This window comes from Pinus tabuliformis, chromosome J, assembly GCF_031772625.1.
Source record: "Pinus tabuliformis cultivar Carrire ecotype Pingquan chromosome J, CPIR1, whole genome shotgun sequence".
NCBI classification, from domain to species: Eukaryota; Viridiplantae; Streptophyta; class Pinopsida; order Pinales; family Pinaceae; genus Pinus; species Pinus tabuliformis.
Window position 1 is genome coordinate 416,738,033 of NC_142295.1, and position 20,697 is coordinate 416,758,729.

The following is a 20,697-nucleotide window of genomic DNA, read 5'->3' on the forward strand; positions in this document are numbered from 1 at the left end:
ATTTTGAGGTCTAAAATAGGCCTCATTTTTAAAGAAAAAGAGAGAAAACTATTTTTTCTTATTGTGTTTTTGGTTTATCCTTATATGTTTATTCAAATGTCGAGTGTATGGACCCGTTGGATACGGAATTGAATTTCACATCCAAGGAGTACCCAATTTGCATACTTTTGAGTAGATCCACACCTAAGAAAATGAAAATACATAGATAAATGTGTTTTTCATTGTATTTTCAATTTTTTTGGTGTGTGTTTAGTCAAAAGTATTCTTAATGGGTAATCGTTGGATATGGAACTCAATCCGACAAGCCCTACATTCAACATTTGAGTAAACCTATAGAGATAATCCAAAAATACAATAAAGAAAAAAAGTTTTCAACTTTTCCTCCCTAAATATTTACCCCTAAGGATGACATCATCATCCTTAATATTATTTGTTCTCTTAAATTTAATTTTGTTAATTTATTTTTTGTTTTGAGACCCATTTTTAAATCAAAATTCTCTTAATATTTTTTTCCCTTCCAAAATATTTATACATGAATGAAAGATGCCATATCTTCTTGAATCTTATTGGTTATTTTAAATCTGATTTTGTTAATACAAATTTTGTTTTGAGACTCATTTTTTACCTTAAAATTCCTAAAATAAATGATCCTTGAAACATCCAATCAGGTAGTGTTAGTATGCCCAATTCTCTCATGTTTCTCCAAAAGTTTCTATTATCCTAACAATAACAACAAATCTGTCAACTGTTTTCTATACGAAAATTTATTAATACCCAAAGCATCCTAGAATAGGGATTATCTCCTGCAAACCTCTTTCATATGTCTGCTTATGTTGCAGCAATTTACAAGGCTAACTTTCTAGTAATATGAACATTAAGTTGAATGAAATCCAAAAACTTGCACGGAAACAATTAAATTTGTATCGAGCATATGTATATCTATATACATTATGAATTTTCAAATACCATAGATCAACTCAATTACAGAGTGAAAACACACATACAGATCAGTAAGAATTACACAGTGAAAACACACATACAGATCAGTAAGGTTCTTCCAACTTCCAATGAAGTCCGGTATTCCTCCAGTGAATTGATTATCAGAAGCCCATCTGGATCACAAAACCAAAAAAGTGTTATCCAAATACAATCGTCTTAATATATATTTCATAGCAATTTTCCAATGCATGAAACTCATTTTGGTCTGTACCAAAAAAAAAACAGACTACTACTATCGAGAATAGTAGCAACGAAAACTCACAAAATTTTCAAGCTTTTAAGATTTCGAAAGGAGGATGGTATCTCTCCACTTACTCCTGCACTATCAATGTACCTGTTTGGTAAAAATAGAGAACACAATTTCAACTTAGGAATATTTGGAATGATTTCTAGCCATCTGTCTAATGATAAGTGTGTGACAAGCACAAGGCATAATTTGGATAAATTTTGATTCCCTCCCCACCGAGCATCTAACAGTAATCACAATACAAAAATAGGAATCTGTTGGCAAGTCACTAATCATTGATGCACCAAATATAGGCATTCAAGTAACTTATATTAACAATAACCCAATCAAGTGACTCACTTTCCAAGTAATAGGAAATATATCTTCGGAATGACAATGACCTGATCCAGTGATCTTCATTAAAACATTTCTTATTCTTGTGAAATATATCTTAAATGGATGCCTCATTACATGTAATAGAATTGCATTGGTTATGCCTTTGAGAGTGGACAAGGAACATTTCATTTTCCATTCATTGGGTTAAGTCGATTATATCACTATAAATACAAAAATTTACAGTAAATATACCAGGAACAGATATAGAGCTTTACATAATAAACATCCTTATATAGAATGCTGGACTACTTCCATAAAATCTAAATTTGTAAATTTGCTACCACCCAAAGATTGTACATGGTAATTTACGATTGGATTCTATGGATTGGTGTTTTATTACATCCATAAAGCTCTGAATTTCTTCGTATTATGCTTATCATCATGGTTATCATCTAAGGTACCTCCCATAAGAAAAATCCAAAACAATGTAGAGAAAGTGGACTAGAGGAAATTCGAATGTATATGATCATACCAGATCGGAAAGACATATAATAGAAAGGTGATAACATATGATCAAGAAAACAAGTCCATCCATTCATGGAATTTCTTATAAAAGAAAAAGTAGAGACCATAAAGCAACAAATATAAGGAATGAAGTTGTCAAAAGATAAGAACCAATTATATAATGTGAACTAAAACGATAGGAAGAAAAATATAATTATACTCTCCCCCGACTAAATATTATTAATAGAACTCGGCTTTCGATATGTTTGATATAATAATGGAATTCAAGAAGCATTGTCAATCTATGTTAGTAGAAATAATATTTTAGCTAAGGTACTAACAATATAAATCAACTTATTATGCCTAAGCTAAAGTCAAGGAACCATTCATTCTTGGCATGCTTTCAGTACTAGGTTTTAAGAAATATTATATTAAGGCAATTAAAACATTTTTTTCTTCGTTCTTGGCATGCTTTTAGTATTAGGCTTTAGGAATTATTTTATCAAGGAAATCAACATCCTTTTTTCTTGCACACTAACTTCCATCTTCTAATGCAACCTATTGCCTCAAAATCTAGCAGGTCTTCTAAAGGGGCACCCTATAAGACAAAACACTAGACTAAGTGACAACAATGGAGGTGTGACCCACTAACACCACAGCCACTACCCTCTACTCTTTATGGACTTTCACCAATGAGAGGTTTCACATTAGAAAGGTCACCTATGAAAGATATGCTAGGTTCAAGGTGACAAGTGGCTTAAAGAGGATGACTCTTCTTAAGGACAAAGCTCATTAAGCAAGAAAAGGGGAACTCACATCCTCTATCAAGACCAAATTAGGACTCAATTCACCAAGGGCTTGAGAGCTAGCAAGACAAATGTATTATCCTAGAGTCAATAGGCTAAGAAAAGGTTTCCCCACAATGAATACTAGAAAGAAAACGGAAAAAGGAACCTTCAATAAGCCTTCAAGTTGAAGCTTTGCAAACTAGGGTTTTCCTAAGCAAGAGAATTAAGCCTTGAAATGTAAAAATTGTCCATTAAAGGAAGATGATTTTGAGGCAATCAACTCTTCCCTCCATGTTGAATCTCTCCACAAGCCAAAATTCTCCTTCTAAACCAATTCACAGCAAGCCCTAGATGACGACTTATCCTTAAGAGTGCCAAAATCAGAAATAAGAGAGCGAAATTTAGTTTAGGGATGCAATTACATGTGATCACCAATTTGACAAGGCCAGTTCCTAGTCCTCGGGATGATGGAGTGTATGGAGTTGAAGTATTGGCTAGATTTTATGAAGGAGTAAGGGAATTTTGATGCTCTAGATCAAAATCCCAACTATTATCTTTGTGAGGGATCAAGGTCACTTGGAGAGCTAGTTTAAAGTTTCACTAAGGGGATCACCATTCACATTTCATACATGAGTAATGTATACAATGATGATATCTATATTATATACAATTTATCTTCAAGAATAAATGGCACAATAGAAAACCATATATAATCAATACATTCCATACATTAAACATAAGATCAAAAATTTATCAAGTATAGGGTTCATTTACAAGAGAAAAGGCATGAACAATTATTTATTGCTCCAAGACAACATCTCCAATGCCGAGAAATAGCTCCAATAGACAAAAATGATCTATAGAATCACATCTCCACAAGATACAAGCTAGGCCAAAATCCTCAACGAGGTCGAAATCAAGTCACAAGTGATCATGATGAAATAGAATGACCCTCTCCTCTATTTATATGAGGATAACATTAATTAGCCCACAAATCCCCTAAAAACAAGTTTGATGACAAAATAATTTGGGTTACAATCCAACCCACTAGATTTTCACAAATATGCCTTAATTAACCCCTAGGTGTGAGTTGCTATCTCTCTAGGGTTGATGTCATGCAATAAATGTGCTCTAAATGGCATGTTGTTAAAATTGGCAACCAGGGCAAAACTTCATGTGGGTCATCTTATTCATGGATAATAATATTTTTATTAGATTCCTCTCGTCGAGAGGTGTAGGATTGATATAAAGATCATCCAATTCCGATAAGTATTCATGGAGATATGAATTTATTTTGATTATGGAATTATTTTCAAGCCGACCTACAACTCATGTAGGCTCAGAAGCCCAACAGTCGCATCTATTCACCCACCAACGTTGTGTATAAATATAAGAGGACTTTTCCTCATTTGGACTAACTCATCTCATCACATCTCTCTCTCTCTACTGCGAAGATATGAGTCTCTTCTCTACAGCGCTGAAATGGGTCTCTCTCTCTCACACATGTGAAGCCGGAAGCTGTTGAATTTGAAGTTGCAACTGCAGAAGTAAAGATTGACTTGTGTGGCCTAGAAGATCTCCTCTTTGGAACTGCGCTGTAGGTTCATCTGAACCTCCTTTGAAAGCCGCAACTTTTGGTGGTGGAATGAAGTCAATCCGACGAACGGTTTGCAAGATATCGACTGCCCTAGTTTGAAGCCAAAAACTGTTGAAACTGAAGCTGCAACTGCAGAAGTAAAGATTGACTTGCGTGGCCTAGAAGATCTCCTCATCTGAACTGCGTTGTAGGTTCATCTAAACCTCCTCTGGAAGCCGAAACTTTTGGTGGTGGAATGAAGTCAATCCGACGATCGGTTTGTGAGATATCGTCTGCCCTAGTTTGATAATGAAGCCGCTAATGCTGATGCTACTGATCTAGGGTTTGCTACTACTGATATGAATCAGATTTATTGTACTATTTCTCTCTGCTGAATTATTGAAGATAAAAGAAGATTTGATCAAAGGGTTTCCCCACACATTGTGGGGTTTGTCCCTGGCTAGCCGCCACATCTTGTGTCTCTTGTCTTGGCTTGTTTTCTGTCGATCGTTTAATGTTCTATCTGCACTTTACTTTATGTACATGTGATTGCTAATCAGTGGAATATAATAAGAAAAAGAAGTAAACTGTTATTGTTTAGTCAATTTAGTGTTATCTAAATTGCTAGTATTAATTGTCAACCCGGGGCTCGTAAGCTGATGAAGTGAAGGTGTACTATATGTACTTAAGCAACCTCTTAGAGTTTTTTTTTTTTATCGTTGGGGGTGTTGTCGTGGTTAACTTATCTTCCTAAAATGGAATGGTGATTTATAAACAGATGAGTGATAGTGTGTGTGGAGTGAATTCTAAATGAGTGAGAGTGTGTGATTAGTGATTGCTAACTACTTGCTTGAAAGTAAATGCTTGAAAGAAACAAGTAACTTGAAAATAACTTAAAAGCAAATAACCACTTCCAATGGCACTAGACACCATTCATGCTGCTGCAAGTAAAAGAAAAGAAAGTCACTTTTAAAACCAAAGATAATGATGATCTCTCCCTAACTCCCTACTTCAAACACATAGTGCTGTGTAAAGTATGATTAAGAAGTAGCTCAAGTTGAATTAGAAAAGTGATAAAAAATAAGAAAAATATACTTTAAAGACTAGTGATAACGTTTGCTCTTTCTAACTCTCTACTTCTGCCATATGTACTATGCAAAGTATGATTAGAAAGTAGTGAAAAATTAGTCTAGAAAGCACTCAAAGCCAACTGCAAGTTAGTGGTATTCTGATCCTTAAAAGATAGCAATTTATGATAAAAGATCATTCATGTGTTAGCAGAACTTTGAGAAATAAAACTAAAAATCAGCTATAAGAACAAAGGCAGCAACTTGAACCTGTCAACTTCAAATACCATTAGTTTGTAAAGCAAATACAAACATAAAAACAAATCCCGGGCTAAAAATCTGCAAGGAAACAATACTGATCAGCTTGAAGGAAAAGAAATCAAATAAATCAAACTATACATGTTTAAAGAAATGCTGATTGAGAAAATAAAGAAATGTTGTACATAAAATACTTTACAGAGGCTAACATGAATAGGGGCCTTCTACTCATTCAGCCACAAGAAGACTTAAGGAACTGAAAGCTTCAAAACAGCACTATTCTTATTGCTCCATTTGCAGAAATATACAAAACAGAGTGCTAGAATAGCACTATAAAAACAGAGTTTGCAAAAGCTCTTAAAATTAACACAAGTTCAGAAAGTACAGCCACTAAAAAGTAAAGTAAGCGTACGCAGACGCAGGTATATATAAGCATCTGAAGGATGGTCTACACGTACAGCTAATAACTAAAAAAACAACTAACTGTAATGCGTATTTAAGGTTCATTGACACATCATAAGGCTGCGTGGATGATCTGGAGGCTCTGTCGTCATGGGCAATGAATCCCATGTTGGATCATGTCCCCTACCACCTGCAAAACGCGGACAAGTCACCGTTTGAGCTGACGTGACATAACAGCTTACAATCACCATTGAGCTGCCTTTATTTGACCATAACTTGACCAGTTTTGACCAGCGGTACGGATGGCATGGATGGTTGAACAAATGGCACAGGAACCTCGAGCACGTTGATACCTAAGTGCCCATGTGGCTCATTTAGCAAACTGACACGTGGAACCTTCAGTTTAACAAAAAGGCTGCAGGATCATCAGATGGCTGCGGGATCGCTGAATGGCTGCGGGATTGCCAGACAGCTGCGGGATTCCTGCAAGTAAGTCAAAATCTAAACAAACAGTCATCCATTAGCAAAACTTACTTGATCATGCTTAATGACACCTAATGTAATGATCTGGGTGGTTTTACAGTGAAAATGAGGCAAAAGTGAAGAAAAGATGAGGAAAAACTGAGGAAAATGGTAGACAAGTAGGTGTAGAGTAGAGGCTCTACATACCCCCACTACGAGGGTATTGCATGTCCTCATGCAATGAAAACACAGCTCAATCCACCTGCTGGGATGCCTCTGCTAAGACATCCAATCTCCTCTTCTTTCTCTGTGTGGAAACATTAACTTTTGGTCTCTTGAACATGCATCTGAATTTCAAATTGATTAAGGCTCTGTTTAGCCTTCTACATTTCTTCTTGAGTCTGTTGTTTTTCTTCTGCCACATGCCCATGTGAAGCATGGTGTTATCTTGGATTGCTTTGGCAATATCAGCTTGCTGCTTCATTTCTTCATTTTTCTGCTTAATGTGGCGGTTTAGCACCTCAAGTTCATAGATCTCTTGTTTGAGTATGTCTATTTGCTGCTCATGAGGTATGATATTACTTGGGCCAGCAGTGTTCTGCTCCAATGTTTCAAAATAGTTGTACACCTCTTGCTGAACTGGGTCAACAATTGGTGACTTCCTTGGATTGTGTTCATGCTCAATTTCAGTTTCAAACTCCGGCTGAAATGGACTGTCCTCCCTTGGAGGAGTAGCTGCATCACGTTGTGGACTATCCTCAAGGTCTGATTTTATAGCACCCTTCTCAGGTGTGCTTAGATCAATGAAAAGTGTCCTTGTGGCTCTCCCTTTATTCTGCAATCTGTTGCTCCTTCTTACATTGGTAACACTCTGTGTTTCTTTTTGTGCCTTTTTCCTTGGTTTCTGCACTTTTATTTCCTTAGAAAGGGCAGTTTTTGCATGGAGTTTGGCCAGCCTTTGTGCCAAGGGTTGACTATCTTCCTCATTAGAAGTCTCTGGAGTTTGATAAATTTCTTGAACTATGGATTTTCCCTTGTCTTGCTTTTGTTTCTTCTTATTTTCTTTTATCTTCTGGGCAGCTTCTCGGGCAAGTTCTGAGAGGGTTTGTGTGGTAATCTCTTGAGCTATTAGATCACTGTCCACAGTAGGTTCAGGCTCCATCTCATGTTCAGACTGATGTATTTCAGTTTCCTCTTCAATCTGTCCTTGGACAGTTCCCTCTAAGATATCAGTTTCAGGGGTATCAGTATCCTCTTTTCTTTTTCTCCTACTTTTCCTAGGTACAGAGGTCTCTCCAGGTTCTTCAAAATGATTTCTTACAAGAAATTTCTCCCATGTGTCTCGTTTTGTTTTTAATTGTTCCTCCACTAACAACTTAATAAGACTATGATGACAGAGATATGCTTCAATGCTTCGTGGATTCCTTTGGGCCATGGAACACATTTTTCTAAGGCTTTGGAATAGAAAGTAGGGAAGATTTATATCATGTTCTCCTTGAAATTGCAGCATAATTTTACCATGATAAACGTATAATACCCCAAATCTCCCTTCACACGTGAAAAACTTTTTGCACTAACAACAGTAAAATTTTCCATTCTTCCTTAACATGAGAGACAAGAATTCCTTTTGTGAAGACACTTGTATCCATACCTGGGTTTTTAAAAATCTGCTTCCATTGTTGATCTTGAACTGACCGGTTCTCAAACCACCTTTCACCGGTTTGTGGGAGAGATGTAGCTTGTGCTATGCTGCCCTCTGAGACTGTAAACGTTAAATCACCCACCTCCACTTGACTGTCTTTATCTCTGAATGATCTTGCAAAGGCCTTAGTAACTTCCTTGTGATAGCCTTTAAATTTCTTGATGCACTGTAGCCAGTTGGCTCTCTGCAATGCCTCCTCAACTTGAGGGTATGCTTCCAGGAATTTTGAACCTTCTGGTTCAGCCCTTAAAAGTTTCCCCATTGACTCCACGTCTCCTGTTCTAAAACACGACTTCAATGGTGGCTTTACACAGTAATTTCTCGGCTCTGTTCCAGAATTTTATGGAGAGGAGGTTGTATGGCTGCAACAATAGCCTTAGACACGGTGAATTCACGGCTTGAACACAATGAAATGGTGAATTGCAGCTTTAACACAGTGGAACGGTGGCTTGACAGTCGTAATACAACCGTAACATACGTTCACTGGTTGTGTGTATTCACTGTTTCTCAGAGAAAAAAAACAGAGTATGGTTTATGGAGACAGCGTAGTGAGTGGAACGAAATGAAGGAAATGAGAGAATGGAACAGCGTGAAGTGAAGTGTTATGAGCGTAGGAGGGTTTCAAAATAATGAATAGGAACGGCTAGATCCTTAGATTTCGGCGGTAGATTTACACATGGCTGCGGAATGAGGATTTAGAGAGTCGTAGTACATTAGGTTACGTCATTAGGGTACGAAAGCCTTAATGACAGAAGCAGCCGTAAATTATTTCCAAAATCGTGATAATCAAAAACTGATGGCTTGAGAGATATGCATGGTATATGGTCGCATGGTAGGGAAAATGGATAATCATTACAATTAGTGGCAAAAAGACATGACCCAGCAAACTTTGCGTAATGAAAATAACTGCAAGTTTAAGATTAAAACATACCTCAGATCCGTGTTTGGTTTGCCTTCTAATGATTTGCCATTAACCCTTTGTTAACTCATTGTTATTACATGATTCTTTCCTCCTTGTTATTGGTGATTTCTGAACTGTGAAAAATTTCTCAAACAGACTGTGTTTCTTTGTGCAGGTGCAGAGGAGCTGCGGAACGGCTAAACGGCTGCAGAATTGCCAAATAGCTGCGGGAACTGCAGTAGTGTCCTCCAGCTGCACAAAATAACCTTAGTTGTCTGAAAAAAACTTTTATTAATGAAATAAAATGGAATGAATGGATGAATGGGTGGAAAGCAGTGAGGTGAAGTGAAAATGGTTAGATGGAATGAGATGGTGAAATGGAATGGCGAAGTGAAATGAAAAAGAGAGAGAGATTTTTTTTTGGAAAACATGAGGTGTCAGGTGACCCTGATTTTCACCTCAGGTTTTCTGTATGAGACTGCCAATCAGAGATTGGTTTTCAGGCTCATACATTTATTATTTTTTCTTTTTTTTTTTTTTTTTTTTTTTAATTTATTGAACTGAAATTGAAAGAAACAGAGATTAGGCTAATGGAGGAGAAGAATTCTTCTCCACCAGCCTTATTTCAGAATCGCCTTGGAACAACTTAACAAACTCCTCTTTTGAGAGTGGCTTGTGGTAAACTTTCAACCGGTGGCCATTCACAATAAAGGGAGTTTGAAGTTCATCAATAGTCTTCACTCTAACTGCTCCATTATTAAAGACTTCATCAATCTCATATGGCCCAAGCCAATGAGTTTGAAATTTTCCCTTGAAGTCCTTAAATTTGGAATCAAACAAGAGTGCCCAATCACCCTTTTGAAACTTCTTTTCTTTGATATGTCGATCATGCCATTTAATTCTTTGGTGCTGAACTAAATCGGTCCTTAGAATTGCATCTTGTCTCATTTCATCTAGTTCATTTAACTGGTCCATTCTGTGCTTCTAGGCTTCTGATAAGCTCATCCCCAATTGAACTGTTGTCTTGAAGGTCTTGATTTGGAACTCAATGGGGAACAGGACTTCCTTCCCATAAACAAGTTCATAGGGAGAATGTCCTGTGGTGTTCCTCCACGTAGTTCTATAGGCCCATAAGGCTTCAGGAAGCCTTTCTGCCCAATCTCTTCTATGAAGATGAACAGTCTTTGTGATGATGCTTTCAAGAACTTTATTTGTAGATTCTACTTGACCATTCGCTTGCGGATGGTATGGAGTAGATGTTTGATGCTTGATCTTATACTCCTCCATCAGCTTCTCCATCATCCTTGATGTAAATTGGCTCCCCTGATCTGTTACAATTTCTCTTGGGACACCAAAACGAGTGAAAATATCCTCAAAAAGAAATTGAACAACTGAATTTTCAGTAGCAGAAGTTAATGCTTTAGCTTCTACCCACTTAGTAACATAATCAGTACAAACCAATATATATCTCTTTTGCTTGGATGGCGGATTAATTGGTCCAACAAAATCTAGAGCCCATTTCTCGAAGGGTTCGATGCATACCTGTGGCTGTAGTGGCATTTCATTTGAAAGAGTTGGTCTTCCAACTCTCTGACAACTGTCACACCTTCTAACATATTGCTTTGCATCCTTAAAGAGAGAAGACCAATAATATCCTAAAGAAAGGATTTTATAGGCTGTCCTCTTATCAGCAAAGTGTCCGCCACAAGGTTCGTCATGACATGCCTTAAGGATGTCAGGCATTTCATCCTCCCGTACACATCTTCTGATCATAAAATTTGGCCCTGTCTTGAACAATTCATTAGAAATCCAAGAATAATGTGAACTCTCCTGAATGATTTTCCTTTTCTCATTAGGAAATAAATGTAAAGGTAACTTTCCAGTAACTAAATAATTAGCAATATCAGCGTACCAAGGAGTTTTGGTAGTTACTGCAAACAAATACTCATCTGGAAATTTATCCTCTACAGGAGAATCCTCATTAGTGTTTTGAATTCTAGACAAGAAATCAGCTACTGTGTTCTGTTTACCTGGTCGATCTAACACAGTTATGTTGAATTCTTGTAAAAGCAAAAGCCATCTTGTAACTCTACCATTAGTGATTGGTTTATTCATGAGGTATCTAATGGCAGAGTGATCAGTATGGACAAAGGTTTCATAGCCGGTTATATAATGTCTAAACTTGTTTATAGCATGAACAACGGCTAGAAATTCCTTTTCAGTAACAGTGTAATTTAACTCAGTAGGAGTCAAATTCTTACTTGTGTAATAAATGGCATAAGGGATCAAATCCTTTTGTCCCAAAACAGCTCCTAAAGCTGTATCTGAAGCATCAGTAGAAATGTGGAAAGGGAGTTTCCAATTTGGACCCCTTAGAATGGGTGCTTCAGATATTCTAGTCTTTAAAGCTTCAAAGGCAGATTGACATTCAGGATCCCACTTAAATTCACAATCCTTAGTAAGTAGTTTGAAAAGAGGGGATGCTATCTTAGTGAAGTTTTCAATAAATCTTCTGTAATAACCAGTAAACCCAAGAAAACTTCTAACATCTCTTTGGCAATTTGGAACAGGTAACTTAGAGATGACTTCGACTTTAGATCTATCAACTTTGATTCCATCTCCTGAAATATGATGTCCTAAAACAATCCCTTCAGTAAACATCATAAAACACTTTTCATGACTTAAAGAAAGATTTGTTTCCTTACATCTTACCAGTACTTTTTCTAAATTTGCCAAAGCTTCTTCAAATGTATTACCATAAACTGTGAAATCGTCCATGTATACCTCTACACAATCATGAATCAGATCTGAGAAGATTCCTAGTACAGCCCTTTGAAATGTAGCGGGTGCATTGCATAATCCAAAAGGGAGTACTCGGTAGGCGAAAGTTCCCCACGGACAAGTAAAGGTGGTTTTGTCTTGATCTTCAGGTGCTACCTGAATCTGATTGTAACCACTAAAACCATCCAAGAATGAGAAATACTTTTTACCTGCTAAAGTGTCTAGTACCTGATCAATAAAAGGTAGAGGGAAATGATCCTTTAAGGTTGCATTGTTCAATTCTCGATAGTCAATGCAAACTCTCCATTTACCATTCTTTTTGGGCACTATAACCAAGGGAGAAACCCATTGGCTATCTGAAATGGGGTAAATGAAGTTTACCTTGAGCAATTTCTGAAGTTCTTCTTTCACAATTTCCCTAAGATTTGGATTCATCCGTCTTTGTGGCTGCCTAATAGGTTTGCTATTTTCTTCAATATAAATGTGATGAATACAAGTCTTAGGGTCGATTCCTTTCATGTCAGTGTATTCCCATGCAAAGGCAGTGGAATGTTTTTGCAACAGTTTAGTTAATTCTTCTTGTTGTGGTCTTTCCAAGTTCTTGTTAATGTTCAATGTTTTTACTGGAAAGATTTCAACTGTAGAACTACCAAACTCTTCCATTCAGAAGAGAGACATCTGTCTAGAGGAGAGATATTCAATGTCTGCATCTAACTGAAACTGTGTAGAGTCATATTCTAAAGGTGTTTCAAAATTTTCTAATGTATTTAGAATTTGACTGTCCTCACTAATCTCAGAGATGGTTAGAACAGGTTGAAAAGTATCCTCATCATTGACCCACTCATCTTCTCCTATTTCTGTTATTGCCTTTGCGGGAGGATACAAGTTGAATTTCTTGGTAGAATTACCATCTGATATATACATGTCCTCAGACCTACAACTTATGAAAGCATCAGCTGTGGCCAGCCAAGGTCTTCCTAAAATAAGAGGATGTCCTCCTAGATTGTTCTTGGGAGTTAAAATCATAAAATCAACTGGATACTCCCAAGAGTCTAGTGAGACTGGAATATCTTCCAATACACCATCAGGTTTGATGATTGATCTATCTGCAAGTTGCAGCAAAGTAGGCGTAAAGAGAAGGTTAGGAAGCTTTAACTGATCCATGGTCTGTCTACTCATGATGTTGATAGCGGCTCCTAAGTCAATCAAAGTATTTGGGATTTCAACCCCATTAATATGAGTTTTAACAATAGGGCTACCGGGATCCACATACTTTTGCATGGTAATCTTACCCATCATAATGTCTGCAATTTTTCCAACTAGATGTATCCTTTTGGTATCTCTGGTTTTCTTTCCTGTTTTTTTCAAACTCAACTCCTTTATTGTCTTTGCTAGGATGGGAATTTCCTTAATGGCTGTTAACAAGGGAATCTTGATACAGACATTTTTCAATTCATCTAGAAAGTCATAGTCAGGGAACCAAATTTGTTTTTCCACCCCCTTGTCGATTTGTAACCTTTCAGGGAAAGGAGGTGTAGTTGAAGATGTAGGTTGCTCAACTATGGGAGTTGATTCTTTTTCTTTTTCTTGAATGCTTGGGTTTTGAAGGGATGCTTCAGAACCCTTATTGACTTTGAGAGATTCTTCCTCGAAAATGCTGGGTTGTCGAGCACTTGTAGAAGGTTGGTCTAGGATTCTACCTGATCTGAGTTGTACCTCATTGAGAGGAACAACCATATAGGTAGGGAATGGTTGACCTTCCATGAGTGGTTGACCTTCCATCACATAAGCATTTTGAGGATTCCTATTATTGGGGTTTGGTTGAGGCTGAGAAGGAAGTTGATTTGGCCTCTGTTGAGATTGTAACAAGAGTTGAGAATTTTGATTTTGTGGAGGAGGTTGTTGTTGTTGTTGAGGGAATGTCAATGACAATTGTTGACCTTGATTTGGAAGTTGGGGAGCTTGCTGATTCTGAAAGGATTGAGGATATTGATAGAATTGGGCAAATCTCCCATAAGGATTTTGCATTTGCATGCTTTGCAACCATGCTTGGAAAGGATTTTGTGGTTGTGACCAAGGTTGTTGCCAAGGATTTGGAAATTCATAGAGTTGTTAAACCCTTGATTTTGCTGCCCCTGCCAAGGTCTTCTTGCAACAAGACAAAGAGATTCAAGCGTGCTTGGATCTTCTTGAAAGACTGCTTTGAGCCCAGGGATTGAAGGACAATCCTTGGTCTCATGAGTTTCTGAGCAAATTACACAGGTTTCCACAACTTGTGCTTCCAAGGGACATTCCCTTAAAGCATGCTTCTTTCTACACTTCGGGCAAAAGATAGTCAGAGCCTCGGCTTCTGCTTTTTGTTTATTTTGAATCTTAAGGGTATCAATTTGTTCACTAAGACTCCCTAAAATGTCAGTTTTAAATTCATCTAGCATATTACCGATTTCAGCCCTACTCACTGATCCTGTTGCAGATTTATTTGCCCTAAGGAGAGAAGGATCTCTAGGCCCTTTTTGAGTTTTTGATTTGCCCCTTGAGAGATGGATACAAAGTTCTGCTATATCATTGAGAGAAAGTTGAGAAATATCCCCTTTCCCCATCATGTTTAAGATATCTATCCATTCATCCCTAATGGCTTTTAATAAGAGGGCTTTTAAGGTCTCTTCATCCAAGGTACTCATTTTTGCTCTTTTTAAGTTATATTGAAATCTCTCAAGTAAATCTTCTAAGCTCTCATCTTCTTTTTGCATCATTTTAAAAACCTCATCCTTGTGATTAGTAGGCATACAATAGTCCAAATACCTATCCAAAAAGGTTTGTTTCATTTCATCCCAAGTCCTAATGGATTGAGTAAGTAACCCCATGAACCATTTCAAAGCTTGATCTTTTAATGTTGATGGGAACAGTTTGATTTTCTGAGTATCATCCAGATAGTCATAGGTTCGACACACAACTTCAAATTCAAACAAGAATGTTTCAGGGTCCTCAGTTCTTAACCCATGAAAATTTGGGAGGACGGATGGTGATATGTTTTTCATGGTGGCTCGGGAATCCTCATTAACAATGGGAAACCCAAATGAGTTATCCCCATCTCTATTTCCTCCAATGGGACCTCTACCTCCTCCATTATTATTGTTATTTCCTCCTCCTCCTCTACCTCTACCTCTACCACCTCCTTCTTCCTCTGCCATGATGATTCTCCTAGGGATTTCAAAATCTTCTGGTTCTTCTACAAAGGGTGAATGAGAAGAGATTTCTCCTTCTTCTTCAGGTGAGTCTATTTCCTCAATTACAATTGGTTTTCTTGTAGGAGAAAGAGAAGAGTCTCTTCCTGGTTCAAACTCAATAGAAGGTGTAGGAGAGTCAACTCTTGGCTCTTGAATTTCAGGAATTCTAGGACTAGGAGTTTCGGTTGGAGATAAGGGAGGTGTCTCTTGTCTATCTCTTGAAGCAAATGGACTTGTAAAAATTGAACTTCGAGCTCTAGCTAAAAACCTTCCCCTAGAATCTCTAGCTCTATGCATGTCATTTTTTATTTTATCTTCAAGTCAAGTTAAATAGTTCTTTTTCTGATCTTCCAGGTCACTCTAGGTGCAAGAAGAGAGCATACTCAAGAAACTATTAAATCAATAACTTTCTCCTTTCTGATCCTCCAGATCACTTCAAAGTGCAAGAGGAGAGCATACTTAGATAGGCTATTAACTTCTTTTCTTGAAAGTTTATGTTTTTTTTTTTTTTCTAAGAATATGGCTACTTAATTTCACTTCCCCGGCAACAGCGCCAAAATGTTTAGTCAATTTAGTGTTATCTAAATTGCTAGTATTAATTGTCAACCCGAGGCTCGTAAGCTGATGAAGTGAAGGTGTACTATATGTACTTAAGCAACCTCTTAGAGTTTTTTTTTTTTTATCGTTGGGGGTGTTGTCGTGGTTAACTTATCTTCCTAAAATGGAATGGTGATTTATAAACAGATGAGTGATAGTGTGTGTGGAGTGAATTCTAAATGAGTGAGAGTGTGTGATTAGTGATTGCTAACTACTTGCTTGAAAGTAAATGCTTGAAAGAAACGAGTAACTTGAAAATAACTTAAAAGCAAATAACCACTTCCAATGGCACTAGACACCATTCATGCTGCTGCAAGTAAAAGAAAAGAAAGTCACTTTTAAAACCAAAGATAATGGTGATCTCTCCCTAACTCCCTACTTCAAACACATAGTGCTGTGTAAAGTATGATTAAGAAGTAGCTCAAGTTGAATTAGAAAAGTGATAAAAAATAAGAAAGATATACTTTAAAGACTAGTGATAACGTTTGCTCTTTCTAACTCTCTACTTCTGCCATATGTACTATGCAAAGTATGATTAGAAAGTAGTGAAAAATTAGTCTAGAAAGCACTCAAAGCCAACTGCAAGTTAGTGGTATTCTGATCCTTAAAAGATAGCAATTTATGATAAAAGATCATTCATGTGTTAGCAGAACTTTGAGAAATAAAACTAAAAATCAGCTATAAGAACAAAGGCAGCAACTTGAACCTGTCAACTTCAAATACCATTAGTTTGTAAAGCAAATACAAACATAAAAACAAATCCCGGGCTAAAAATCTGCAAGGAAACAATACTGATCAGCTTGAAGGAAAAGAAATCAAATAAATCAAACTATACATGTTTAAAGAAATGCTGATTGAGAAAATAAAGAAATGCTGTACATAAAATACTTTACAGAGGCTAACATGAATAGGGGCCCTCTACTCATTCAGCCACAAGAAGACTTAAGGAACTGAAAGCTTCAAAACGGCACTATTCTTATTGCTCCATTTGCAGAAATATACAAAACAGAGTGCTAGAATAGCACTATAAAAATAGAGTTTGCAAAAGCTCTTAAAATTAACACAAGTTCAGAAAGTACAGCCACTAAAAAGTAAAGTAAGCATACGCAGACGCAGGTATATATAAGCATCCGAAGGATGGTCTACACGTACAGCTTAATAACTAAAAAAACAACTAACTGTAATGAGTATTTAAGGTTCATTGACACATCATAAGGCTGCGTGGATGATCTGGAGGCTCTGTCGTCATGGGCAATGAATCCCATGTTGGATCATGTCCCCTACCACCTGCAAAACGCGGACAAGTCACCGTTTGAGCTGACGTGACATAACAGCTTACAATCACCGTTGAGCTGCCTTTATTTGACCATAACTTGACCAATTTTGACCAGCGGTACGGATGGCATGGAGGGTTGAACAAATGGCACAGGAACCTCGAGCACGTTGATACCTAAATGCCCATGTGGCTCATTTAGCAAACTGACACGTGGAACCTTCAGTTTAACAAAAAGGCTGCAGGATCATCAGATGGCTGCGGGATCGCTGAATGGCTGCGGGATTGCCAGACAGCTGCGGGATTCCTGCAAGTAAGTCAAAATCTAAACAAACAGTCATCCATTAGCAAAACTTACTTGATCATGCTTAATGACACCTAATGTAATGATCTGGGTGGTTTTACAGTGAAAATGAGGCAAAAGTGAAGAAAAGATGAGGAAAAACTGAGGAAAATGGTAGACAAGTAGGTGTAGAGTAGAGGCTCTACAGTTATAAGCATAGAACATACCATAACTTAACACATGACCAAGTGTATTGGGGTGTCCAAGATGATGTAGAAGTATGTCATATCCGTGATTTGAGGGTTGGCCCTCAAATCCACCTCAATACCTCCTGTGGGGTCCCAAGATCTAGATGGGGCACCACAAAGTGGTCTCCATGGATCTAGAACTGCTCAAAGTGGCCTCCTCTACTCCAACATTGAGGGTTTCTCATGTGAAACTAGCCATCCCTAGTCTCTGAAGGTGAAACCATCCTCATATGGGCTCTGGAACAACTGCCATCCATCCAATAGTGTCAAGGACATCCTAGGGGAATGTTAGATCCAAGTGTGTCATCCTGAAGGATCATCAAATCCAATACAATATGATCTAATGTCCTGAGTGTAGTAGGTGATTAGGGACATGTGTCATATGATGTTATTTCTATGAGGCCCAAGAGTCTCAACGCTTCATTTATTTGTGACAATATACTTCTCTGGAGGGATTGGGTACTTGTGGAGTAGGTGCCCAAGAACTAGGTTGTTGAACCACCTGACAATCACAACAAAGATTTTAGTAAAATCAACCAATTCATAACATCTACTTAATGGATTTTACATTAATCATGAACCATTTTTTATGTTACAATGGCTCTTGTGTACATATTGATTGGTCCCATTTGATTCTTGTATCCTCTACTTTTTTCTGATGGTAAAGACATTGTGCTTTACGAGGCATGGATGATCGTCTTCCACACCCCATTCGGGACATTGCATACCCTTTAGAACATGTTTTGGCCTTAAGATGATATGATAAATTTTTGAGATGCCCAACTTTGGTGATGTAGATAAATCCTTTCTCATGATGACATTGCACTTGATGATGTTGAGACACATATTTAGAGAGGTCATGGATCCACTTTCCTTGATAATGTTTTGTATTTGCTTGAGGAAATTTCATTTATGATGGAATGTTGCACCTTTATGATGAAATGTCTCTATACTTCAGCAGATCTAGCATGAAGGATGACGAGTTGAAACTTTCTTCTGATGATACATGGAATTTTGGTGATATTTTGCACCTTGTTGTGAAAAGACACGACATTTAGAGAATTATTACACTATTTTGGAGGAGATGCCACCCTCATTGGCTCACTTTTCCCACATATGTGATGTTTATGGAGCATTTATGGAAGAGGAATTTTATATAATATTCTTCATCATGATTGATGAGCCTTGGTATTGCATCAAGGATGTTGAAACTTCCAAGGCTATCAACTTAAATTATCAACCCAGGGTTCGTACAAAATTATAGGTGACAATGTTATATGCATAGTAGGTTAAGTTCTACTCATGTCACCCTCAATATTTAGATCAAATCAAGGTATTTGGAGACCACTCCTTCAGCTAACTAAAAAGAGAATTTCTTATGAAAGCATATCTTGATTAAGGAAATGAACATGATTCTAACTACAAAAATGAAAATTCCATTCATTAAATGTAAAGGCTAATTGTAATTGCATGAAAGGAATAGACTAGTCTAGTTGCAGAAGTAAACCATGCTACTCTACTTGAACACTAATAAAATCAATAGTATATTTTCATATATCATCTATCTAATTGAAACTTGCTTGAAAATGAGGAATTCAATCTTCAACACAAATATGGAATTTAAAATTACTAAGTCTAATTCTACTGGCTGTCTTCTGATTGCAGTGAGGAAAGGATGGGGTTGGAGTGGTCTTGGAGCCTTCCTCAATCATGAAACCAAAGCATGGGGGCCATTAAATGCAAGGGTCAAAGTCTGGAACAAATATGGTTGGATTTAAGCAATGCTACATCACTTCTATAAGAATTGCTACATGAGGCCATGTTTTGCTACAAGAGGGGGTTTGAGAGCTTTCTGAGGGAAAGGATGGTATATTGAAGGTTAAGTAAGGTGAATGAAGGTGAATGAAGGGTGTGGGAGCCCTTTTTCCAAGCGTAGTACCCCTTGGAGGCCGATCTTGCACAAACATTTATGCCCACGATGTCCTTCATTGGCCCTAGAAAGGTGATCTCGGTGGCAGAGTTTGAGAGCAATATGAGGTGTCTAAGAGAAATATGGAATGATATAGGTGGATGTGGAAGAGTGTGCCCACCCCTGCAAGTCAACAGAAATCCCTGCAGACTAATCAAGTACATGCAATTAAATGATCAATATTACAACAAACTAAATAAAAGTGGAAAAGATGAGTTGAATTTTGTTAAGATCTACTCTTATCCTACAACACATACCTACTCTACTTTCCAAATCAACGCTACTACCTTCTAAGTTGCAGAAACCAAGAATGCAGAAGAATTACACTCCAACACTTAGCAATTTCCATGAAATCATAAACACATGTTTTTGGTTTGTTGTTGTAGATCTTCCAACCACTTCCCACAAGAGAGGTGGTGGTCAAACCTACAACTACAATTTTTGTAATGTAATTCCTACTTAAACAAGGAAATAAATTCAACAGATTAAACAAGAACAATGAAAGAATACAGCGGAGGGACTAAAGCCTCTGGGTTGGGCCCAAACCCAAGGGTTTCAACCCTCTAAAGTTAACTCAGATGCAGGTCAACAATAAACTTTTCATTGATAGAAAATAAGAGTCATATATATCATATGAAAGATGAAAATAACAATATCAAGCACTAGCCTCTCAATAGATACTCCTATCTATAACAAAAACTTGAATCCTAATGAGCCTTTAGGCAGGTTTATTTATACAAAAAGTAGCTGAGCGATAACTCCCTTGAAAGGATTGCTTCCCTCCAAAATCTCGGAATTGGTGAATTTGGTTCCTTTGGATCTTAACACACACTTGAGTTCCTTAGCTTCTAGTGAATTCGAGTTGTTGGTGAGGAATATTTGATCTCAAGTCAAGTTGGAGAGTTAGTTTAGTGGACAAGCCCCCTATTTTCTCTCTAGATGTCTCCAACAAGCTCCTACATAGTAAATATCTCCAAAAATGCTTCTTTTTCCTACATATTAATCACATTAGGCCATGAAATACGACAAGCACCCTTTAGTCTTCCTACTAAACATATTATGGCTAAAAATGTGAATTAATGTGAAGAAATGAGAGTT

At 37.3% G+C, this 20,697-nt stretch overlaps 1 protein-coding gene across 1 annotated transcript in view; it reads right to left on the reverse strand.

Moving 5' to 3' along the window:
- Nucleotides 1–834: 834 nt before the first annotated feature.
- LOC149227604 (uncharacterized) overlaps nucleotides 835–20,697 on the reverse strand; it is a 40,633-nt gene continuing 20,770 nt past the window's right edge. The window contains exons 7-8 of the mRNA XM_089375540.1: nucleotides 1,262–1,333; nucleotides 835–1,112 (exon numbers count right to left, since the gene is read on the reverse strand). Of these exons, the coding sequence (XP_089231666.1) occupies nucleotides 959–1,112; nucleotides 1,262–1,333 (226 nt within the window). The 3' untranslated portion in view covers nucleotides 835–958. The remainder of the gene's footprint in view (nucleotides 1,113–1,261; nucleotides 1,334–20,697) is intronic.